The sequence below is a fragment of the Phoenix dactylifera genome, unplaced genomic scaffold (genome assembly GCF_009389715.1).
Source record: "Phoenix dactylifera cultivar Barhee BC4 unplaced genomic scaffold, palm_55x_up_171113_PBpolish2nd_filt_p 000112F, whole genome shotgun sequence".
In the NCBI taxonomy this organism is placed as follows: domain Eukaryota; kingdom Viridiplantae; phylum Streptophyta; class Magnoliopsida; order Arecales; family Arecaceae; genus Phoenix; species Phoenix dactylifera.
This window is the reverse complement of record NW_024067684.1, coordinates 992290-1018536: the sequence shown is the minus strand read 5'-3', so window position 1 is coordinate 1018536 and position 26247 is coordinate 992290. Positions and strand designations below refer to the sequence as shown.

The 26247-nt window shown below is 37.1% G+C and overlaps 1 protein-coding gene across 1 annotated transcript; it reads left to right on the top strand.

Moving 5' to 3' along the window:
- The first annotated feature begins 4046 nt into the window (after nt 1-4046).
- Nucleotides 4047-21524, top strand: LOC103718010 (protein CIA1-like). The gene is made up of 10 exons (XM_039116586.1): nt 4047-4374; nt 9355-9501; nt 9641-9859; nt 9976-10040; nt 12132-12197; nt 12271-12345; nt 19136-19198; nt 19911-19980; nt 20848-20931; nt 21075-21524. The coding sequence occupies exons 1-10, from the start codon at nt 4183-4185 to the stop codon at nt 21147-21149; spliced, it is 1056 nt and encodes a 351-aa protein (XP_038972514.1). The 5' UTR covers nt 4047-4182; the 3' UTR covers nt 21150-21524.
- Nucleotides 21525-26247: the final 4723 nt, after the last annotated feature.

The following is a 26247-nucleotide window of genomic DNA, read 5'->3' as shown; positions in this document are numbered from 1 at the left end:
AGAGAGAGATCCTCTCTCTGTAAGGGGAGGCACCGTGGACCGTGGTGGTGCGGTCCACGGTGTCGCGGCTTGAGCATGGACCGAGGATCTCTCTGTAACAGAGAGAGATCCTCCCTCTGTAACATGCGATCATGGTCACCCGTGGACCGCGAGAGAGGAGGCATCGTGGACCGCAATGCTGCGGTCCACGGTGTCGCGGCTACAGCCTGGACCGCGATGCCGTGGTCCAGGGGTGGTTCTTCGTGGTCCATGCTCGAGGAGGACGGGCCGCGAGGTTGATGATTGAAAAAAAAAAAAACAATACATTGATTTTGGAAGGTGCAGAGAAGGATTAAATTTTTTTTATTCTAAAATGTAGTTCAAGGGATGCATACAAAAATTGAAAAAAAAATACCTTCTCTTACGGAAAGGAGTCTGACAGCTAGGGTTCTTGGCTCAATCAGATTTTTTAGGTTTATAAAGGGGCAAGCTATGTAATTATTATATTTTAATGTGGGCATTTTTGTCAAAAATAGAGCTTTCCGAAAAAGCTGAAACAGCTTCCTCCCAAAAGCTCCAAATTGGAGCTTCTGCCAAAAAGCTGTTTTCAGCTTCCCGCAAAAGCTGAAACAGCTTCTTGGAAATTTTACCAAACACACTTTTTTCCCTAAAAGTACTTTTGGAGGGCCAGAAAGTGCTTTTTGGCCCTCCAAAAGCTCCTCCAAACAGGGCCTAAGAAGTTAGGGCACAATGGTTAAAATCAAAGGCCCGCCCTCTTTTCTGTTAAATTTCAAATGCCCGTCCATGTCGAGCCCAATCCTACTTGAGCCCAATCAGATTGATTTGTCAAGCCCAATCCAACAAATTCGGGTCAAATTAACTTAGATTGCTTTAATTAGGACCCTTAGGTTGGTTCAACTTAAAAGATATCTACTTTTAAGTAGGTTGAATTGACACTAATTTTATCCAATTGCATAGCTTATTTGTATGATTATGACTACTCACTTAAAAAAATTATTAGAAGACAATGACTCCATTTAGGCTAGGTTGGATTTCAAGACATTGACCCTAGCTAAAGTAATCTAATTACCATCACAGTTATTATTACGAGAATCTAAGAAAATTTACTAATAAATATTTTAATTTAGTACTATTTTTTTCTATTTCTGTAAATCAAAATAAATTTTAATAGTCACATATAATATTACTAATAACTATGGTATAAAATAAATTTTACTGGATTATGATACTAATAAATTTATTAAGTACATAGATGCTGCTGTTGACATTATAGTAAATATTCTTATTATACAAAAGAAATTTTATTATAGATATCATAATTATATTATAATGACTATTTTGTAGTAATTATTGCTTGTTAATATAGATATTTTAGAACTTTGCATATTTATGACAATAAAGAGAGCAAAAAATTTAGAATAGTATAAATACTGATATAAGTAATATCAAATTAGTTATCATTCTTTGCTGTATATAAACTAATCAAAAACATAACTATATTACAATATGTATTGCATAATAAGTACTTCTTATTATAGTAATAAATATCATGACATTATATCTACTTATATCATACTATTGAGTTATTTTATAATGATAAAACTACCATGTTAATTATCGAATAACGATCCGATTATAGTATAATATAATAGCACTTTATTCATTACATTTATGAATTCAAAATTATAATTAGTATACGTAACATACCAATACATTATCAAACATGTTACAATATTATGCAAGTAAAACAACTATTATTGTTTAAAAGCATCCAGAGCAACAGACTTTATCATTCAGCACTAAAGAAATTCAAGGGGCAGGAACACTGAATATAACATTGAGGTCAAAGTTACACAAGGCATCATGCTTATACCAAGAGAGCTGACTTGATCGTGTATGCCATTTTCTATTACCAAGTCATGCGGTGCTGCCATGATCAGTAAAGGATGACCATCTGCATGCTGAGTCTCCCTCAAAATTTAATCAATTAAGTGGAGGAGTCTCTTTCCAGGAGAGCGTGACCAACTCTTGCATATCCGAGGCCCCATCACAGTCTTATATTATTCCAAACTAATTAACTTGGCTGTTTAATAGAATTCAAAGTTGAAAACTATAAAAATAATATAATCATAAAAGGATGGAAACGAAATTTACTATTAACATCATAAGTGATTGATGGGGGAAAAGTGGGCCCACCAACGCTCGTGACTGAGGAACCCAAATCCGACGACGCACGTGATCTCAATAGCTATGGTCTCAACAGCCATGGGCTTGGCGAGCACGAGCTCGACAAGCGCGCCCTGACCAAGCAGAGCCCGCTCGACCTCGAGGCTAGAAAGGACCCAATCAAAACCCACAGCCGACTCCACCGAAAATTAAGCTGATCTCCGAATCGAAACGGCTACCACGTTCTCCATATCTGGGATCGACCCCCGCAATCTACGCTACAATAGCTGTCGAATTCAAATTCCTCCGTTCTCCATCAAGGGCCAGCTAATTCAAATTTTCAGGCTAATTGAGGTAACGTATTTCAGTCTGAAATCCCCGCCATAACGTCGATAGCGTGTAACTGCTATACCACCTCCTATAAAGAGGAAAATCTCCAAGAAGATGGGGACTCTTTCCCCTCCACGTCTGGGCTTCTCCACTAAAAAACTCTCCAAATCCCTCTCTGACATAAGCATCAGAGGGCCTTTGTCGGAACCCCCGGCCTAGGCTTTTTGCAGGTTCCCCGGAGGTAGCCGTCAGCCGCCACCATCTCCTGGAGACAGCCTTCTACAACAGCCTGCGGCGGAAGCTCCTCCCTTTGGTCTGCGATCACCCCCGGGTCCCATTTCCGACTGTTGTAGAAGGCTGTCCCCGGGAGATGGTGGCGGCTGACGGCTACCTCCGGGGAACCTGCCAAAAGCCTGGGCCGAGGGTTCCGGCAAAGGCCCTTCGATGCTTAAGTCGGAGAGGGATTTGGAAATAGTTTTTTAGTAGAGAAGCACAGGCGTGGAGGGGGAAGAGTCCCCGTCTTCCTGGAGTTTTTTCTCTTTATAGGAGATGGTGTGGCAGTTACACGCTATCAGACGTTATGGCGGGGATTTCGGACTGAAATACGTTACCTCAATTGGCCTAGGAATTTGAATTAGCTGGCCCTTGGTGGAGAACGGAGGGATTTGAATTCGACAGCTGTCATGGCGTAGATTGTGGGGGTCAATCCCGGATATGGAGAACGTGGTAGCCGGAGATTAGCTTGATTTTCGGTGGAGTCGGCTGTGGGTTTTGACTGGGTCATTTCTAGCCTCGAGATCGAGAGGGCTCTGCTCGATCAGGGCGCGCTTGTCGAGCTCGTGCTCGCCAAGCCCATGGCTGCCGAGACCATGTCTATTGAGATCACGTGCGTCGTCGGATTTGGGTTCCTCTGTCACGTGCATTAGTAGGCCCACTTTTTCCCCCATCAGTGATATATTATAACTTGATAATGGTTTAATATGTAGATATTACACTTGCAGAGAGACCAAGTTGACCAAGGGATTGGATCATCAATCCAAACAAATTTCTATCAAAATATTAAATACTATAAGATATTTGAAATGGCCACATTCTTCATTAAATGAACAAATTACAAATAGGTGCTATAAATACAAAAAAAATCATTTTATTAAGGTGCTGCCATATTTTTCAAGGTGATAGGCCCTTGAGTTCCAGCAATTGAATTTTCCTTCAAGTAATTAATTATTAAAACATTAGATATGAAGGAAATACAAATGAATGCCATAAGTATTAATAAAAATATTGCAACGTTGGTTAAGGTGTTAGGCTTTTGATTAATCCATCCTCAGTTCAAGTCACATCACCTACAGGTAATGTGAAATTTTTGACATCAACCGTTAGATCATGATTCGCACACCTCTTAAAGCATTCTGAACTCCCGCTTTCGTCTCTTGCGCGAAACAACGATGTACATCGCGAAAAAAGCGTGAAAGATACGGACCCGAACCCGGGTAAGATGCTTTAGGTACGGAAGCAATATTGTATACATTTATACACGCCCCTTCGGTGTCACACCCGTACGCTGGACCCTTCCTTCGTCACCATCCCATCGCTATTTATTCCGGCCGAACTCCCTTCTTTCCGGAATTGTTTATTTGGTTGGATCGGCTCCGCTGATCTCGGGCGGCGGGCGGCGCGGAGGCGATGGATTTCTTGGGAGGGAGCCTGGAGCTGAGGGAGAGGCAGAGGCTGGAAGGCCACACCGATCGAGTCTGGAGCCTGGCATGGAATCCGGCGGCCGGAGTCCGTGGGATTCCGGCGATGCTGGCCTCTTGCAGCGGCGACAAGACCGTCAGGATCTGGCAGGAGGGTCCCTCTGGTTCTTGGGATTGCTTGGTTTGATTCCTCCTCTGATTTCTCTTCTTCTTTGATTTGTTATACACACACACACACACACACACACACACACACACACACATATATATATGTAGTCTCTCCAAGTCCTTTCCTTGAGAGGAGAAAAGAGAGTTTCTTTTTTTTATCTATATATAATATTCTTTGATCGAGCTTTTAGTAATTAAGCTTTGAAAAAGCCTCTTTATTTTGAGGAGAATTAAAACGAAGAAAATTTTTGTCAATGTTTTTGAGTGAGAAAACCTGTTCGTAGAAATTTTTATCATGTTTCTAAGAATATGTGGGTATCCCATAAATTTCATCTAAAGGAAAAATAATTATAGCTAAGTCGCTGCAATTTACTGGAAGTTAGCTGGGAGTGTTCTAATGCCATTGAGATTGATAACGAGATTGACAGAGTAAAGAGTTGTGTTTTCCACATGTTGAGCATTTGAAATGGAGAAGATATCCAGTAAGAGAAAATTGGGGTTGGAAAAGGTGCCAAATGTGCGAAAGTCTTTTGTTTACATGCTAGCTGCCAAAACCCAAGGAGACCTGTTGGTATAAAAACGAAGGCTTTTCATTCTTATAGTACCGGTTGTCATATATCAATGCTTAGTATGAAATTGGATGTAAAATGTTGAATTGTACCAAGCAGTGTAATTTTCCAAGAAATAAAGCAGCTTTAGCATTATATTTAAGAAATTTGTTCAGATGGCTAAATTATCTATCAAGTTCAGGTAATAAGGAAACTCATTTAAGGTGCAAAAACAAGTGTGGTGCTATATTGCATCATATAAAAATATTTATGAGGGATTGTGTTGCAAAGTTTTTGAGGTGTTCAGGGTGCTGCACTTGTAGAACTGCTATCTTTTCCCTCACATCCATAGTTTTGAAGAAAAAATTGCAAATATTCTAGATCATCAAATAGAAAATAATGAATTTCAAGCATTTAAGGTAACTACTACAAAACGGTGAGAACCAGACTCCATCTGGGCTATTGGTGAGACAGCATTAACTTGAAAAATGCAAACTTAAATTATTGCAACCATTGTTGCACGTGTCAGTTGATTCTGGTTGGCACAGACCATGTTGGGCCAAGACTGGCACCCTATACAGATCAACACACCTATTTAACTCTTTTTTTAATGTTTTAATCTAAAAGGATTTCAAATCCCCCTATTTTTTGTTTTTGCATGGTGAGGAACATGCTTCGGCATGGCATGGCATGGCCTCTTCAGACAAGTGATTGGCATGCCCACTAGCACTAACACTAAAATAATGCCGGCAACAAATTTTTGCTATTTCTGACTGCCTCTTTGTTCCAGAAGCAAACAAATTTTCATGTAATAATGTCTGATTTCTGTACAAAAATCATATTTTAGATTTCTTTTTTTTTTTTTAAAACTGTAATGTGATTCCAGATGCATGAGAGGATGATTGCCTTCAGGAGAATTTATCTTGGTTTTTTGATGTTCAAGATGTTCCAGTAACCTTACTATAATGTCCGGGCCCAATACTTTTGAGGCCCAGTTAGGGGTGTTGGGCCAGATTTTTTTAGTGGGCCGTACTGGACCCATGGGTGGCAGCTGGGGAGGGCTGCCACCTCATGCTGAGGGTGAGTTGATAGGGCCCCAGCTGGCTGGCAGAGGGAAGGCTAGCTCTTAGGGGCCCTTGATCATGCAAAATAGGAGCCCACCACCTCTCAGCCTTGCTGGCAGGCTAAGCCCGGCTCGCCTGAGACAAGGGGGCAGCTGGAGGCTCCCGGAGCAAGGGGGAGGAGTGGGGGACCTCTCTACGGGGGTCTCATTTCCTAAGCACGGCCATTTAAACCCTCAGCTTACTGAACTCAAAATTTCTGCACCCTCTCATCCTCTAAGCCCCTCTGGAACACTATTCCAGAGAAGCCGGACCTCTTGGAGCGGAAGGTGGAGGAACTCAGAAGCCCCAGGAGAGAGAGAGAGGGATTTTGGGAAGGTACTGCTCGGCACAACCCGAAACCAGGTAAGATCCAGTTTACTTAAGAAAGTGGTTTTAAACTATGAAAGGGGGGAGTCCCCGGAACCTCTGTGGAGTGTTCTCCCCTCTGTTTCAACAGTGAAACAGAGAGGAGAAGACTCCGGCACGGAGGAGGGGACAGTGGCACAGAAGGAAGAGGACTCAGGAGTTGGAAGAAGGGTGAATGGCCGATGGATACCACCCTGGGCTAGACCCACGCTCACAGGCAGGCCATGGGCCGGCCTGAGTACGGTTCCGGCCCGGCCTAGGCCCAATAACCGAGCTGGACCGAGCCCAGTTAGGCCCAGTAACCGAGCTGGGCGAGCCCAACTGAGCTCGGCCCAGGCCCAGTGCCATCCGGGCCGAGCCCAACAAGACTCGGCCTATGGGCGTCTAGGGCACCGCAGCCCTGGCCGTGGTTGCCCTAGGCTATCCGGCGCGGCCACAGGACCGCCAGCCCCGGCCGAGCCACCAACTCCTCCCCGGCGAAGAGGTGGTGGCGCCACCGTGAAAGAAAAGCCAGAGAAAGAAGAAAAGAAAGAAAGAAAAATAAAATAAAATAAAAAGTAAAAGCTCACCGGACCCTTGAGGCTTCATCCTCTCCGGGTGTAGTCTGGATCTTGACCTCATCTCCTTCCCCTCTCCGACATCACTTCGGAGAAGAGGAAGGGCCGGCCTTCCACTGATACTGCTCCGAGGTGGGAACCCGACTCGGCCGGAGGGTCGGGAAAGTCCCACACCGGTCGCCGACAAGAGGAAAGGGAGAAGACGACTAGGGTTCCGGTGGAGAAGAAGGAGAGGGAGAGATCGGAAGGAAGAAGAGGCCGTGGAAGAGAAAGAGGGGAGCGAGAGATGAAGAGGCGAAGCCTCTGGAAGGTCGGAGAAAGACCCCCTTAACGGGTTAGATCCGAATCCGAATTCGCAACCCGTTAAGCCCCCAAAAAAAGAGAGAAAAAGAAAAAGAGAAAAGGAAAAAAAAAGGAAAAAGGAAAAAGGAAAAGGAAAAGAAAAAGAAAAAGAAAAAGAAAAATAAAAAGAAAAAAAAGAAAAAAAAAAGGAAATGGATTTAGCCAAATTTGACTAAACCCGAGCCCAATCAGATTGGGCTAAGTCTGGACGAGCCCAAACTGTAGAATTGAACCAAATCTAGCCCAATTTGAACTGGGTCCGAACACAATTAGGCTGGGTTAGTCCCAGCAGACCCAACTAAGACCCAATTCAAGCCCAATTCAACTGACCAGAGGCCTAATCGGTCACAGGCTGACCCTGGCACAGGCCCAAATGGACCACATTGACCCTAAACCCAAAATTTAACTTGGGATTAAACTTATTGACCAAATTAGAAGGCTCCAACGTGGGTAACTTGGACTTGGGCCAAATCCTTGGAGGGGATCCAAACAAGTAAACACATAATTTAAACTGAGAAATTATGTATTAGACAAACGAAGAATAATGTGATCCCTATGATGTGGTGCAAGGTGATTAAGGGTCCGTCACCTAGACTGGTCAAATGTGGGAAAGCGAATTTTGTAAGTAACTTGTCTTAATCTTATTATGGATCATGAATACACTTTCTTACCTAAATTATAAGTGTAAGTAACCCGTCTTAATCTTATTGTAGATCATGCATCATAAGTTATGAAAAAGAATGAGTGTTATTCATGTAATTTAAATTGCGTAAAATGAAAGCAATCTATTCTAATCATCATGGATCATGTATACAAGTGGTATGTTTTAGTCATAGAATTTATGGTTATGCATACATCATGCTTATACAGATTTTAAAATATTATGCATATAAGATGATTGGGATTTCGTTACCATAATTGCACTTAATATAGTAATTATGGTATAAGTATAAAATAAGATGATGAATTGCCTCTAGCTAAGTATACCACTTGCAAGAAGTACTATGTATGAACTCTTAAATGCTACGGGCTGAAAGTAACTGAGCTCGCCCCGCCAGTGGCCGTACAATAACTGAGCTCGCCCCGCCAGTGGCCGATAATGACTCCGCCGTAGCATCGGAGGGTGTAAACCACGGCATGCCGGTGTACGGCCTTACAGTGTATATTTACATGAAGATTTTTGATAACATACATAACATGATTATTGATTCAGTATGAATATTTTATCACGATGAATTGTTAAGTAAGGTGCATGTTAACTTCTCAAACCCTGCATGAACATGTTTAGTACTATACTAGATTCGGTAAGATTATGCAGGATTACTTACTGAGCCGTGTAGCTCATACCATTCTATTGGTATTTTCTTTCAGATCCTCACCACTGATAACAGTTAGAGATGTTCCTATTTTGTATCAGGGCTTCTCTCTTTTGGGGTAAAGCAAATATACTTTTGTATACATAAACTGTATAGAAGCTCTGTGTTTTGTACCACTCAGTGTGTTGTAATAGAACTACTTTAATATATGAAAGTTCGAATGGTTTGACTACCCTATTTACCCATGTATGAGGCTTCGTGCTATTTACCCTATTTTCCAGTCACGGATCCGAGTACGGGGCGTGACACTTACTGTTGCCTGAAATAATTTTAAGTTACAATCAAAAGCTTAAACTTGGATCATGAAGTAAAGGAAAATTATAAGATTGCATGATGAATAAATTTCCATTTAACAATTAAAATGAGCCCACCCCCTGCAATCCTGGTCCCCAGCTCCTTCCTATCATTTAATGGAAAAAGTGGTTCATACATCTTGTGGTCATGCGCAGTTTTCCTTCATCAGTCTTGTTGTAATTAGTTTAGTCGACATGGCATCCCCATTTTATGCATACTTGGACGTGACTATCTATTTCTTAAATTCATGAAATCCAAGAATGCTCGTGATGAACATTCTTAAACAATTCCCCCCCAACTATGTTTTTAACAATTTGTGGCTCTCCACTTGCCAGCAGGTATATGTTTTGGCTGCATATAATATTTGAGTTTGCAATAATTAGATTTGGAAAATTCTTCTAATGCAGGCTGTTTTGGAAGATACTCATACTCGCACAGTCAGATCTTGTGCTTGGTCTCCTAGTGGAAAGTTATTGGCAACAACAAGTTTTGATGCTACTACTGCTGTATGGGAACATGTTGGTGGCGACTTCGAATGTGTTGCTACACTGGAAGTATAAGTCTCATGAGCATGTTTTGTGGTTAAAGCTTTCAAAGTGGTTTTTGCTATTTTTTTGCAATATTAGTTGTTTTTCATATGTTATTTAAATTGGTTCATGATAATAAACATGTATGCATCTGTTATGTATATAGGGTCATGAAAACGAAGTCAAGAGTGTCTCATGGAATACTTCTGGTTCCTTGCTAGCTACATGTGGTCGAGATAAGACTGTTTGGATATGGGAAATGCAACCTGGTAATGAGTTTGAGTGTGTATCAGTGTTGCAAGGTCATACCCAGGATGTCAAGATGGTGCAGTGGCATCCAGTTTTGGATGTTTTGGTTTCTGTCGGCTATGACAATTCAGTGAAGGTATAGCATTGTAGAAATAACGTATTATCTTTTTCAGAAAAAAAAGGAACTGTTTTCAACTTCTAGTTGTTTCTTTATGGCCTGGATGAAGTTAGTAATATGCAGTGTTGTACCAGATATGGGCAGAGGATGGTGACGGTGATGATTGGCATTGTGTGCAAACACTAAATGAAGCTAGCAGGTGTTTAACTTGCCATGTTTTTCTTTTCCTGTCAGTGAAGTCAATTCTTGTTGTTGTATCTGCTAAAGATGGATGACGGTTTTGCAAGTTTTAACTTATCCCACCTGTATTTTTTTTGCTATCATATATTTGCGATAACTAATGTTCCACAACCTTCCTACTTAAAAAGCTGCCTCATAACCCTTTCTTGTAATTCTTTAATCCTGGAGTTGAGCCCTTAGGCTTATATGCTTACTAATTTAGATATTCTGTTTTAATATTTGGTAGTGATAAACATGCTATGCAAAAATTTTTAAGGAAATAAGTAGCACTCCAGTTTTCACAAAGAAAGAAAAGTAAAGAAAACACGCTCTGCTGTGCCAGTATTGGGCACCGTACCGGTTGCCCAGCGGCACGAGTCGGTATGAGCCTGTGCCGTGCCGGGTCGTACCGACATAGTAGAGGAGGTAGGGGAGAGAGCGAATGGGAGAGAAGAAAAGAGTGAGAAGGGGGAGAGAGGGAGGGAGAGAGAAGGAGGCCGGCAGAGAGTGGCGGAGGGCCGGTGGAGGCCGACGCCGGGGCAGGAGGTGAAGGCCGCGGCCGGACCCCTGTTTCACCGGTGCCCGGGCAGGGGGCGGAGGCCATGGTCGGGTCCCTGTTTCGTTCGAAATAGGGGTCCGAGTCGTCCGACCGCTAAAAAATATGACAATTTTTAAGTGAAGCCGATAAATTATTTGCCAGCTTCACTTAAATTTTGTTAAATTTAAAAAAAATATTTATAAAAAATTAAGTGAAATCGGCAATGGGTTTGCCAACTTCAACTTAAAATCTGTAAAAATAAAAGGAGCCCCATCCGGGCCTCTGTTTCGAACAAAACAGGAGACCGGACGCGGAGCCCCGCCTCCGCGTGTTCGAAACAGGGGTCTGGAGGCGGAGCCCCGCCTCCACGTCTCTCTGGCCTTCGCCTCCTCCGTGCGGAGGCTCCCCAACCTCCACCGGCCAGCCCCGGGCCGACCTCTCTTCCTTCCTCTCCCTCTACGTCCCTCCTCTGCTCTCTCTTTTCCTCTTTTTCCTTCTCCCCCTCTAGCGATGGCGTCTCAGTTTGGTTGTTGGAACCGTCCCGGTTCGCTGTCGGTATGGCTCGGGACGCCCCGAACTAGGTGGTTTGAGATGGTTTCGCCGACCATGAAAGGGAAGAAGTAAGCACAATATCACCTAGTTGATCACAAATTCAGGATATGTGAACAACTTAGAAGGCATGTTGTCAAACATGCTAGCGCAATAGTAGTTCCTGTGCTACACAATATTGACGCTAAAGGTTCTGATGAGCGAAGCAAGAAAACATGTCCCCAATATAATCTTCGATTTTGTTAATGTTTCACAGTAGGAAGAAAATTTAATACAAATCCAAAGAATCACAAGCCAATGAGCAGACAACGAGTTGGCTTGATGGAATCCAGCCAAGTGCTGGCAGGCTTCAACAAAGTCTACCTACCACTTATTCTTGTTATTCTATCACAGAAAATCTAATAAGTAATCTATTCTTCTCTCTTGTTCTCTTTCATTAGTCTCTCTTTTTTTCCCAAAGTTTTGCAAATTTACCCAGGAGCTAAGAGCTTTATGAGTTTAATGCTCCACATAAGCAGATGCATGTCATTGAGGCAGTTCATTTTGATGCAGTTGCGATCTTTGTATTTCTTCCATTCAATTAAATATTTATGGTTTGAGTGCTATATATAAGGTAAATAATAAGGTTTCTGAGTCATGAACATTAACAAAAAAATTAAGATAATATACTTGAATTTTTAAAAGAATATAACATGTTGGTTAATGTAATATTTTACCAAAAGTTACCACCGATTCATCTAATTTGCCCCTTTTGACTTGGAATTTCTATTGGCATATATTATGCTTATGTAGGATGTGATATATAATGAGTCACAAAATATTTACCATTACATTGATTTGCATATTTGGATTATGGTGAATTACATGTCCATGTTGTTCAATGAAAACTTATAACTCTTCTTTTCTGTGTATAGAAAATAATCCTTGTAACAGCATTTTAAGATTGTGTGAGATATTGACTTGTTTATGTTTTGTGCTTCTCAGTGGTCATACGTCCACAGTCTGGGCAGTGTCTTTCAGCTCTAATGGAGATAGAATGGTTACCTGCAGGTATATACTCATGTTTGTTGAAACTAGTATATTCATAAGAAAAGATCAATAAAATAATTTATTAATTTTGTAGTGATGATCTGACATTAAAGATATGGGACGCTAGTAGCAGCCCATCTGAGACAAGTGACAATAGCTGTGGATCTTGGTGAGATACATCTTTATCTGACTCCTCAATCATTTTGCATGGTATATGTAATTTTTCTTTGAGGTGTGCAAGTTTCTGAGACATTTTACTGAGAGATTGTTAACACCAATTTTGTTTACATATTATAGTGGCATTCAAGTATTTGCCACCAAGACTTGTCATAACTTAGAGAATGTACTGTATTATCTATCAAGCTTTGTCCCAAATATGAGTTATAGAGAGTCTTGTGTAAAAATATTTCAGTTATTTTTTATCAATAGGGATAACCTTCATTAAAACAAGGGTATACAAATGCGAAGGCTTGCTAGGTTGGTCTAGCGACCAAGAAGAAGAATTTTTCTTGTTCCATCCATTTCTAAAAGATGCGTAGACAATATGATAATTGGGTGTTGACTCTTTGAACTGCTAGTCTTTTTTTCTTAAATTATTTTTTACCAAGCTTTCTCTCAATATTCTACATGGTAATTCTGTGACACCAACACTGTGGTGCCAAATGAGAAGCTTAAATGAAATTTAGAGTCTTATTTTATGCCCTAGCTGCTTTTAGTTATGTTGAAAGCAATCTATCATTGTTAAGACTACTTATAATGCGCGTGCAAGTGCACGTGGTTACTTTCAGAGATTTTAGATATGGAATAAATTTTAAAAAGATTTTAGCATGGATTATAATCATTAGACGCTAATATATATTGCTTATGAAATTGTTTAATATTTTTATGATATATTATGTTCCTATGCTTTTAAGATTTTTGTGGTATATTATGTTCATAATCTAGATATGTTTGAGTTTTGGTATAACCAAATCTTGAATTTTGGTATAACCAAATTTTGAATTTTGTTGATCATTAGGTTCTTATTATGCGTAGGATCATGGAGAATTGGAAATTCCAACTTAAGGATAGTTTTATCTGACTCCTCCATAGAGTCCAGCAATGTTAAGAACCTTTTTGTAATAGTTTAGCGTGGTTTAAACTTCAAACCTCCTAGTGAAAAATCTATCAAAGTTATTATGGGAATGGAAAAGAGATCCGATTAGCGATTGGCTCCACTAAGTGATGATTTATAGATCATTCCATTTATAAAAGACGAAAAAAAAGCTTTGAAGTGACACATCAGTCTTGTCAATTCGATTGAATTGGGTTTAGTAATTCAGGTTTGTTCAAGATATATACAATCATGAAATGAGATATATATAAATCATTTAACATTTATTGGGACTATAAATAAATTTTATTAGCTTACTTTTTTACGAAGTTTGCGAGTCAGAAATTTATAAGTTATCGTTCAATCATGGAGTTATGAATATTTTTTGGAATAATCAACACAAACTGAAGTCCATAAGCCCTATTGATTTTATATGAAATTTGTAATGCAAAATTATTTATAAGTAATTTGCTGTTCAAATGACATATGAATAAATTTTCTCACTCATGAAAAACTCCCCTCTGCTTTTTCCCTCTTCTCTTTTGCCACACTCCTGAGTATGAATCTACATCTTCCCTCCCATTCAGACACCACGCTCCTGTATAATCATCATTTAATATAAAAAGATTAATAGAGTTGGTCATTACTTGGACAAGAATGACTGTCTTTTTCCTATTCATGAAGAAATAAGAAAGAGAAGGTCTTTTTCTCCTTCTATAAGAAAGGTCCTTTTCTCCTTCTATAAGAAAAGGGGACTGTTTTTCAATTGAGTTGGGAAGGACTAATGCATCAAAATCTTTTGTTATATGCAAGAAGGTTAACCAATAACTTTGAAGGTAAACCAATAAAGTATTCGCTTTGTGAAGCCAAACGAGACGTGTTCTGGGTACTTTAAAACTGTAAACTACTATATTAGGTTTTATTTGAAGATTGAGACATTGAAGTCATCGGCAATGTACAAAATTAGAAAATATTTGTGAAGATGAAATGTTTGTTTTTCTCCTTTTTTATTTTTAAAAAAAAGAAAAAGTCACTGAATCAGCCATGTCTAATTTTGAAGACTAAACACATGAATTAACTATATGAGAACACTCTTTGGACACAGGCATCTATCAAGAGATTCCCATTTCTAGATGGGTCTATGCCTTCTCATATTTTATAGTGCAAGCGTTGTTAAGAAAGATAGTCATTCTGTCTACTTCTAAACCTTATAGCATCTTTTTAGTATGCTAAGTAGCATCGGACTACTTAGTAGTGTTCAACCATGAACAGTTACACACTTTGTGTTTATTGGTATGTCAACCAAGACCAGCTAAGCTAAAGTAGGGCATTAATCAATGTTACCCTTATGTTAAAATATGTCATTCTAGGAATCCCATGTAGCTCAAACAAATACTTATCATGTATCAACAGCCATATAGACCCAGTTAGACAATTCATAATTACTATGACGTGCATAGAAAAAAAGTGGGTAAGAAATTATATAGTTGGAAAAGGTCATTGATGTACATTGATCTCCCTTGAAATGTGGGGGTCCATCTCACACTGGTATGTGTAAAATAGCGAGTGAATATGAAATGAACTATGGGATGGAGATCGTGAGGTGTTTAATGCTTACTGGATGCCACAACTGTTTATGGATGAGGCTAGGATGCCCTCAAATATTGTTGAGTTTTAGCTGATGACAATAACTAAAGTTAGTGGTGATATTTGTGAGAAAAGGCACTTAAGAAAATGTATATTGGACTTGCTATTTAATAGGGACATTAAGACTTCTGAGTAATTGGTGACGAAATCCAAACTTGTGTGGTCGTATTTAGGAGATATGACACTCGTTTTTTAAGAGTCTTAGCTAGTGAAAAAAAAATAAAGTTGACAAAGATATTCTGGGAGAAAAACATTTAATAGAAAAAGCCATATAAGAGTTTTGATTTCATAGGGATATTCAAGCATTTGTATTAATCATCGACAAAACCGAAATTTAAACTAATGAACGGTTTGTTTTCTATTTGATGTCAATGGGATGATCTGATTGGAAGCCAAACCTACTTCGATTAAGATAATTCTGGGATAGGGGCATTGCGTAGGTTTAATGAGGGTTTTGAAGAATAATTTTCAAAACATTATAGGAGGCATTTGGTATGGGGTGATCACCCCAAGATCAAGAGAAATGTGGATGGAGGTGACGAGATCACAGCGTTTGGTTGCGCCATGGTGATCTACTCGGCAGCAATCCCAAATCATTTTCACTCCTCAAATCACCGCCCAACCCGGTGATGAGAAATCTGTCCTTGAGGACAGGTATCAAGATCACCCCAGAGCATTGATCTTGGGATAGAATTTGGGAACAAAAATACCATTCAACCCAATGAAAAAAAGATATATCAATGTACCATTAATATATTATATCAATATTATATATTATATTATATATCGATATTACGTATATAGTATTTATGATATGTTATATTATAATTTATTATTAATCATATTATCATCATATTATTGTTCAATTATATTTTTAAACTATAATCGAAATATATTATTGTATTGTATATTTATACTGTGAAATTATTTAATATATTACTTTTATTTACCTTATTTAATCAAAATAAATTTTAGTATTAAAATGATAAGTATTATAATTATTAATTCTATAATAAAAATAATATATTTTTAAAGGATTAATAAATATATTTAATGGAATATAATAATAATTAATATGTTAATAAATATATTATAATATATTTTTATATGATTAATAAGTATTTTTTTTATGAAATATATTAAGGATAGTTTTAATATTATAGGCCAGTGATATTGGATTCCCATGTAATACCAAATAGATTACTTACGGATGCTCGGGGATCTTGAGTCACTGGAACATAGCAATCTGGTGATCTTAGATTATCGGGATCAGATTACCCTAGGATAGAGATCATTAGTGATCTAAGATCACCTCATTGATCCTATTTGGTTCACCAAATGCCACCTAAGGATATTTTGGGATAGGGGTGTCATGAGAATGAGAAAGTTTGCACATCATCATACGCAAACTTATATAATTTTTAGGATTAATAATTGCAAGTCCAAAGAAGCTGAATGGGCCCATTGAATTATTGAGGTCTAATTGGTTGTGGAAAATGAAATGGAAGGATAGGTATCATTATTCCTTGATGTTCCTATGAAATGGTTCTTAAGGTGACTGCACACCCCCCCCCCCCCCCCCCCCCCCAAAAAAAAAAGAAAAAAAAAAACCGCACACTCACTCACATGAAGGTAATCATTTTATTCCTTGAAATCTCATTCCATATTGACTAGAATCAAACAATTCGACAAAAAAAGGTAACATTGTTTGGCAGGGTAACTCAGTATTCCCCCTTTTACTTGGACTTAATCTATAACCTAATGGGAGAAAAAAGTAACAACCATTCAAATTTGGCTACTTACTAGATTGATCCAAATATTGTAAAACAGGAATTGGAGGTGAAAATATGTGGTTTTGAAGGTGACATTTTTTGCAACGTGTTTAAACCAAGTTCATATGATTACTTGCATAATCACATAATGCAGGTTCAGAAAAATCATCAAAAGCAAAAACTTCATAATTTTGGCAAAGTGCAGGAATGGATTCAGAAATACTAGGGAATATGAGAGGTTAAGAGGAGATTATTTAAAGAACATTGCAACAACATGAAGAAATTATTTCAGAATAATTTATGTAATATTCATATCAAGTTGTGAGTTCTTAATGCAAGTTGACAAATTTTGCGTTTTATAGTGAATATTGGGAAACTCAGGGGAACACCAACGAGGAAAATTTGCGAATAAATCCAAGAAAATTGGCTTTAGGACTTGTATGGTGGAGATACATGCACATTAATATCATCATGTCAGTTGGATGGTTTTTGCAGGCTAAAAAGAACTTTCAATCTCTTTCCCAAATGGACATTTATTGGAAATCACTGGTTTCAGTTTTGTTTTACCTGTTTTTACAAGTCAGTGTCCTTTTAGCATCATCACATAATTGTTTTTCAACATGTTGAGCAGTTGGAGATTGTTGTTGGAGATTTTGATTTGAAGTTATATGAGGTAATGGTGCTCTAATATCGAAGAAAACTTTTTAAAACCCTCTTAGAAAGCTTTCATGAATATTAGGTATCTTGGAGGAGGTAATCAAAGCTGTCTTATGTCTTTGCCGCCTAACTGACAGCCATCTAAACATATATGCACATACATGTAGAGGGTACTAGTATTGGGTGCTGAGGAGGTCGAAGATTCAACTCTACTTGTGCAAATTCATGGATGGACCTTGCAGATCGAGGATTCAGAATGTTGATCTTGAACTATAATATTTAGAATGCCTGAAAGTTTAAAAATATTTATTTATATGTTGGTGGTCTCTTGCCTATATTTTAAGTAAAATGAAAATGGGCAAGACTAATTAAAGTTGCTATGCTGCAATGCATGGTTAGACCAAATTTATGGAATCCAAACTACTGAGTCTTGACCATGATCTAGATATCCTAAAACACATAAAGAACAAAATTCAATTAATTTTGATGCTTCTAAATTACCAAAAAAAAATCATGAATTGTATCATGCTACTGAAATTGTCCATGTTGTGACCACTTTGGTACATAGGCAAGAAATCTTTGAAGCATCAATTTTTAAATATCTTGGCCTTTTATTATTGTAGATTATATTTAATGATGTTGATTTTCAGTTTTCATGTTCCATCATTGGTCTCAGATAGACTAACCCCACCCTCCTTTTCTCTATCTATCTATGTTGTCCCACCACACAGACACACAGCTATTGCAGTCATATAGGTGCTGTTTGTTTCCATAGTAAACCAGAGTAAAGTCCACCTTTGAGCTTTATTCAGGTTAATTCAGCCAAAAACTTTTTGGGCACCTGAATGAAGCCCCAATAATGAGGGGTACTTCTGGGATTTGAGAAGAACCAAAAAGCACCTTCTTCATACTATTTGGTTTTACTAACTAGGTTAAAATTATTTGACTAGAAGGTGTCAAATAGTTTTACTTGGTTAACAAGGAATTAGTTTTACTTGGTGAACAAGGAATAAGGGCCCTTTTGAGTAAAGTTACTTAAATAACCCGTTAAAATTATTTGGGAAACACAGACTGTAGTTTTTTTCTTTATATTATATTGCATATGCATTTGATTTGTGTTTTCCTACATATATGATTAAAGATCTGTCATATCTCTCCAATCATTACTGGGAACCCTGGCTTCACGTGTATGTAAAATAATGCTAAACACTAGCTTGGTTGGATTTATCCAAGCATGTGTCCAAGCTAACACACTTTGCAGTCCATGGTGTGAGGTTTGCCCCTCAAGAACTGGAGAGACATGGAATTCATCGAGGACTTATACTATTATTAAACATTAGATTTATCATTATTTTAGTTTGAAGATTCCATACCAGCTGCAGGATTAGCGTCAACATTCCTTTCTTTCTGTTAATCACATCAAAAAGGCTACCGGAATTCATCATCCCATCCCACCATGTTTTCTTGTATTAAAGATCAGGAGCAAGTATAGTTTTTCTTTGTTCAAGGAATGAAATCTGCTTCCTTTTTGATTGGTAGGCTGCAGTCTAAATGCAATCACTTGGTTTACTGCAGTCCTGTATTTTCTTCTGACCTATCTCAGAAGATGTTCAGGTGTTGAATGCCCTAACTCTAGCATATGCGCCTGAGGAATTACTCTCATTAACATGATGGCAGACATGTATTTTAAATATTCTAAACTGTCATTCAGGCCCAATCTATTTGCTATTACATATTTTATCTGTGATCATCTTTTGTTGTCTGATAAGAATGTTGTTCTGTTCTTTCAGGAGACTTCTCTGTACCATGTCTGGCTATCATGATCGAGCCATATTTTCAGTTAATTGGTCAAGGTATATGCTTCAACATCTTGTGTGTTCCTCTTTTTAACTTTTTTAATGCATGATCTAAGTTGGACAGATTCAATAGTGTTATTCTTGTTCATCTAACTGTTTTAACTTCATACAATTGCACAAAAAGTGTTGCTTGCATGTGGAAATACAAAATCAAATATAAAATTTAATTTTGTGGTCTGTGTTGTTTTAGCCAAAAATAGTGTGAAGCCTGATTGGTACCACCCCTCTCCCTCCCCCACTTCCTCACCCCAACCCCTCTTTTTCTATCTGCCTCATAAGTTAGTACTTTCATAACATGGCCAGGTGTAAATTCTATTGTGAAATTGCCTAAATGTCAAGGCAACAGTTGAGAATAAGGTATACAGGTCCAAGCTGCTGCTCCTTTTTAGTCAAAGGACTGCATTCCCATGACAATTTACTTGCATTATTTTTAAAGATATAAACTTTCTGTGCTCATCATGAGGATTTGCTTGTACTAATGTATACACTTTCTATACTCACTAGACAGCCTAAACAGTGTAGCACATATCAATCTTTTATGCAATAGAGAACAAATTGTAGTTAGGAGATATTAATGCTGGATAAGTTGTTCAAGTGACTTGTGAGATTGCAAATATAGTTATGAAATGAAGATTAGTCAATTTATGATAGCACATCATTTGCGAATTTTGAAACATGATTTTCACTTTGTTCCATTTGTGCATGACAGGGAGGGTGTAATCGCTAGTGGAGCAGCCGATGATGCTATTCGTCTTTTTGTTGAGAGTAAAGACAATTCGGTATTTGGCCATGTTCCTGATGTTCTTTTTACTCATAGGACTGGTTTAGTGTGTCAATTATCTACTATTTTATAGAGTGCTTAGGAGCCTCATCGTGAAATTCTGAGCAAGTTACTAAAGATTAATCTGTCTGTCTGATTCATTTTCCTTCCCTTCTCGTGCTCTTAATTAGTCTCATCAATAATTTAATTATATGCTTACCTACTGATGCCTTCATTTCCCACTAGCATATACTGTCTAAATGCTTTTGTACAAGGTTTATCATTGCTCTGATTACTTTGCTAATATTACTTTTTGAAGGTCATATCTTTTTCCAACACCAATTATTCTTTTATTTTGTTTTCTTTTGTTCTTGTATCCAGGCAATCTTAGGTCACCCTCTAACCCTCTCCTAATCTTTGGAATCCATTAGCAAGCTCTTCTGTTTAACATGGTGTCTTGGATTTTACTGCATGTTCTCACCCTCTCCTTGATGACCTTGACCTGGACTAAAGAGTGGTCATTGAGACTTGTATCTTGGGCCAATGGCATCCATGGCACCTAGGAGTGCTTGTTAAGCATCTCCTAGATTTGAGAGTGCTTATGATAGCTTGTAGAGCCTTGACTGTTTTGGGTGGAAACTTAGTGTATAGCTTGGGATCCAGGATGAAAAGCCACACAGCATAATTTCTCAATATAAAGTGGAGATTCTATTATTCTTTTATATTATTCTTCCAAATTGCACCGATAAAATTTTCTGTCCTGCTTATTGCTTTTGTTATATTTCCCTGACAACTATAAATATTTTCTTGTCTTATCCGCACTCCACAGTGGAAGTGTTGAAGATGCAGTCTGAGTTCTCTGACAGGTTATGTTATTATGCCTCAGGTTGATGTACCATCCTACAAATTATTGCTTAGGAAAGACAAGGCCCATGACATGGATGTAAACTCAGTACAATGGAATCCCAAGGTGAACTACTCTTCCTTTAAGATTGTCCTTTTAATGATATATAGTGATCTTACTGTTTTCCTGTGCTGTTCTCAAAGCTCTCAGCTTCCGTTTTTTTGAGTTGATTGGAAGCTCTATATGTTCTTGTATATTTCAATCTGCAGGAACCTAAAGTGCTGGCCTCAGCTAGTGATGATGGGACAATAAAGATATGGGAACTATTGGAAGTACCCCTATGATAATTTGCTGTATGCAGGCTTATGTCTGATTTCTTTCATTTAATTTATGGGTCTGCAGAGTAGGAGCTGAAATGTCAAGGACATGATAGTCTCATAATGCTCTTGTGAGACTACCGGCATAGCCATTTTATTCATAGTTGTCTTCTTAAATTACTTCTTTGTGACCACCCTCAATCTCGCTTTAAAAGAAAATGTATATACTAACTTGGTGAGATGATAAAAACTTGCTTCAGTGCGCGCACATTGGAGAGAGAGAGAGAGAGAGAGAAATCATTGCCAAATATATACTTTTGGAATGGGTAATATCATTTCATACTGCCCATGTTTGGGATTGCTGTCAGTAGTAGAACTTTTGCTATCAGTAATAGAGCTTTTGCTAGTATAGCTTTTAATAAAAAGTTATTTGCTATTTGATCACTATATTTATAAAATGTTGTGGAAAACATCTTTTAATAACCAAATTGAGAAAGTGTTTTTAGTATGACCAAATGGCAATAGAAGACATTGGATTAATATAATATAGTATAGTATAGTATAGACTAGCATGTGCACATTTATGTGTATGCATGAGAGAGAGAGAGAGAGAAAGAGAGAGAGAGAGAGAGAAGGGAAAAGAAATCACAGCGAAACATGTGCTTTTGGAATTTGTAATATTATTCCATACTTTGGTCTATTTGAAATAGTTGACAGTTTTTGCTAGTAGAGTTTTTTAAAACTAGCAGTTTGTTATTTGGTTGCTATTTTCTGAAGTGCTATAGAATTTTAATATTTTTTTATAATCAGATTAAAAAGTGCTCTTAGTATGATAAAATGGCAATAGAAGGTATTGCATTAGTATAGTATAAAATAGTATTATTACATATTAAATATTATTATATAGTATAATATAATATTATACTTAATATAATATAATATTTCGTTATAAAGTAATGTAGCTATTATTATTACTATATATTGATATATTATTATAGTATAATATTATTATAATATATGAATGTGATATTATTATTTTAGTGTAATATTATAATAGTATTATAATATAATATTATTTTCATATTGATATATTATAATGTATTATTAATCTATAATTTATGTATCTTATTTTAATCTAAATATTATAATAAATAATATAATTATCTTTTAAATGGAGATTACCAAGTAATAAAGAATGTTATTATTAAAAACAGAAAATTTTGATTCTAATAACAACATAAAACATTAAAAGCAAGATTCTTAGTTACTCATATAAAATATGAAGTCCAAAGCACAATATGTGTGTTACAAGCACAATTTGATGAAGAAAGATGTCAATTAGTCAAGAAGAGTTATGATCAAGTAGAATATCCATCTTATGGTTACTCATTGTTTTGTTTTGTTGAGTATAAGAGTTCTTTCTATTGTTCATCAATAATATCTAAAGGAAGAAAAGATCCTCCTCATCATCATAATGTTACTCAAAATCTTTATTGGATGATTCATAATGAAGTTGAGTAGCTATGAAAGTGAGCACAATTTGAACTTGTTTATGTTAAAAAAAGTTGGTATTGTACTTAATATTCTTTATCTACTTTTGTAAAATCTAAATGTCTTTTTAATGGTTACTTTTTAGTGGTAAATGTGCATGATTAAAGACTTCATGCATATCTCTTAGTTGGCTTCCACGTGAAAAATCTAGTAGATGATATCTCTTCCCTTTGTATAATCCCATACACTGCATCCAACAAGTAACATTTACCTACACAAATATATATAAATTAGTATTTTACACTTAGACGTTAAAGTTAAAATGTAAATTGTTATAATAATATATTTTATTAAAATGTATGTCTCTAGATGGATGTGGAAATTTAAGCTATTTTCTATGTATAATCACGAGAAAATGCATGTATCATGAGCAATACCCTTCCATCAATCCACACAAAAGTGATGCATTTCAAATCATAATAAGCCATACATTTTGCATAGGAATATCTTTTTAGCCAATATATGGTATTTGTTTGGACGGAGAAATCTTTATCAACACATGGTACCATCAAATGCTCCAATATAATTTTTAAAATAAAGCTACCAACGACTGCCGTTATGGATTTTACTTGGAATATTTTTAAACTTCTTGTCAATTAGACTAATAATATCTTTGGATATTTTTAAGAGAACATTTAAGATACGAGTAACATGCTTATAAACTGTTTATCCTGAATGTTGATTTTTTTTATATCATCCTATTTCCAAACCCATATCTGAGAAATATGAAAAACATGACCACCAAATCCTTAATAGCAAAGCTTCTAGAAGCTTTCATACCATATTTGTCTTTCAATTCATTGCACAAATTAACAAGCATATCTTTCTATTCTAATTTGTTGTTGATATCTATGAATTACCTTAGAATCTAACACAAACCTATATCTAGTCTGAGAGATCCTACAAGGTTCCTTGTCAATATGATTTGTATAATAATCAATAGTCATACCAGCAGTTGTAGTCACTAATGCATAAAAATCACCATCATCAACAATCTCTATTTTTTTTGTAAAAAGTGTAACCTGGCCCCTAATGGGACCAATAAATTATAAGGATGCTGGGTCTGAATATGCTCAGGATATCTTTTAAACTTGAAGCATGCGCAGATTACATTGCAGAGTATTATACAACGCCGATGGTTGTTGTCAAGAGATATATGGCTATTAAACAAAATGGCCTTATGTGCTATATATGGTGCGCCACTCTTGATAGTTATTTATCTCTTAATAGCAGCCATTGAGCACTATATAGTACTTTACGGTGCAATCCACGTGCCAAAGAGGATCCTAGGCCTTAAACTTGTCACCTAAAGAAAATATATATAACATCAGCACCAAAAACTAATGATAGGGCAGCAATGTCCATGATTAGATTTCGCTATGCGGCTATGTACCTAACATTCTTGTGAAGATTGGAGACATCAAATTTGAGAAGCAAACCCTATCTAAACGAAGATAATAAATCTCCATTCACTTAGATAATTAATTAAGTTTTAATGCATATAAACCCTAGATCTAAAACAATCTTTCACACACCAAATGACCTATTCTCGGTTCTATAACACCCTAGATTTAAAACAAATCACCCAAAGACTGCAAAGAGAGGGCCACAGTGTCACAGATTCATCTATAACCATACAATACAGTAGAAGAGAACCGAAAAGATGGAAGAACCTTTGAGATCCTACTTCTTTCTTTGGCTCATCCCCCTTCTTGCTATCAAGACGGTGGCAAGGACTCCCTTCTCCTAGCATTAGTGTTTCTGCCTGCCTTATAAAGGGACACAGGTGTTATTACAATATTGCTCATGGGTATTTTGGTCATTGTGATTTTTTTGCTAAATGGAGCTACTTCTAAATATTTTTTTACAGAAAAAACTTGAAAGCTTTTCTTATTTTTTTTATCGAACATCACTATACCGCCTAAAATTGCTTTTCATTCTTCAAAAAGCATTTTCTAGTCTTCTAAAAGCATTCCCAAATATGCCTTCATCGTTGAATATAACATAAAATGTGTGTTAACAAATAGTGGAACTAGATAGGGTATTTGCCTGCAATGGCTATCGATGATCGCCAAAATCTAGGCTTGTGGTTGAAGTGTCACTATTAGTTGATAGAATTTGGTGGAAAGTTGGCGATCTTGTTCTTCATGTTGAATCAAGATGGCTTGCCCTCCTTTCTGAACGTCTCGGGACGCCAATTTCTTCCAACCATCCTTCTTTGAAAGCATGGAACCCGAAGACACGGCAAGCTGAATGTTTTTTGCAAAGCTGAGGCTTGATGTATAATGACTGAAACAACTGTCAAGATTAGAAAGTTCGTTAACAGTACAAAGATTTTGTTAATAATTGCCATGATCAGGTAAGAATTTTCAAGCTTTATATATATTTTGAGTGCAAATAACTCATCATCAAGCCATGTTAATTAACATTCCATTGGTTTGATCTCATGATGACAGAAAAGAAAATAAAGAAGAATGGACATAATATGGAGGAACTCTGAGACTTTCCATTCAACAGCAAATCTCTGCTTTTGACCAAAGCTAAACGGGGGCTGATGCTACTCCCCTGGGGACAAACGAGCTACTGAAGCCGGGTCAATTCTATGCAGCGAGGGAACCCAGGGGAGGACAAACGCCCCCAAACCGCGTTTTGGAAACGGGTTAGAGGGGATTTTATCCCCGCTTTATCCCGGTTAACTTCAAAGGCTTCAGGTGTTGGCTGGAATAACTTTACCTCGAACTTTTGGTTAACTCCCTGGACAAAACTAGGCGGAGTTTTAGGGATTAAGTGGAGCGTTTAACCCGCATTAATTCTGCATCCAAACACTTAAGCAGGATAATCACAATTATTGCATAGAATAGCCCAATCATAACCCCATTTTTACCATAGCAGCAAACAAAGTTCCCAACTGCTGATGTAAATTAAAACACGGGGGATAAAGTTCGATTATCCCCGTTATGCCCATCCTGCTTCCGAACGGGCGCCTAGAATACCAGTAAAGTTCCCATTGTATCTTGGTACGGAATTTTGCCTCCCCTACGTTTTCACTAAATCAACTATTACACAAAGAACTAGTTTAGTTCGCAAAAAAAAAAAAAAATACTAATTTTTTTTTTCTAAAAAGCTGATGCCTGATTATATAATGTCTAGAAAGTAATTTTTAACCATAGAAAAATAGCATATTTCAGAATGGCTTCTGTTTAGTTAAGTATCTATTTTTTTAAATATATATATAAAATATTTGAAAATCATATTTTATTCTATCTAAATATTTAAGAATATTTTTGAAAAAAAAAATTTTAATTCTCAGCCGATAGAAATTGGACTTTTGCATATCCCAAAGAAAATTTTCTTTCCCATAAAATATAAAAATTTTATTTCTATAAAAATACTATTTTCTTATTTTTGGTTTTGAAAACTGCAACCAAATATAAGATTTTTTTTTATTTTTTTATTAAACATAATTTCCGTCCTCCACTTCTCGCGAACCAAACGAGTCCAAAAGAAAACTTATAATATCCCACCCCAACCCCCCAAAACCTCCCACCCCTCCCCAAACCCCAACCAAAAAAAA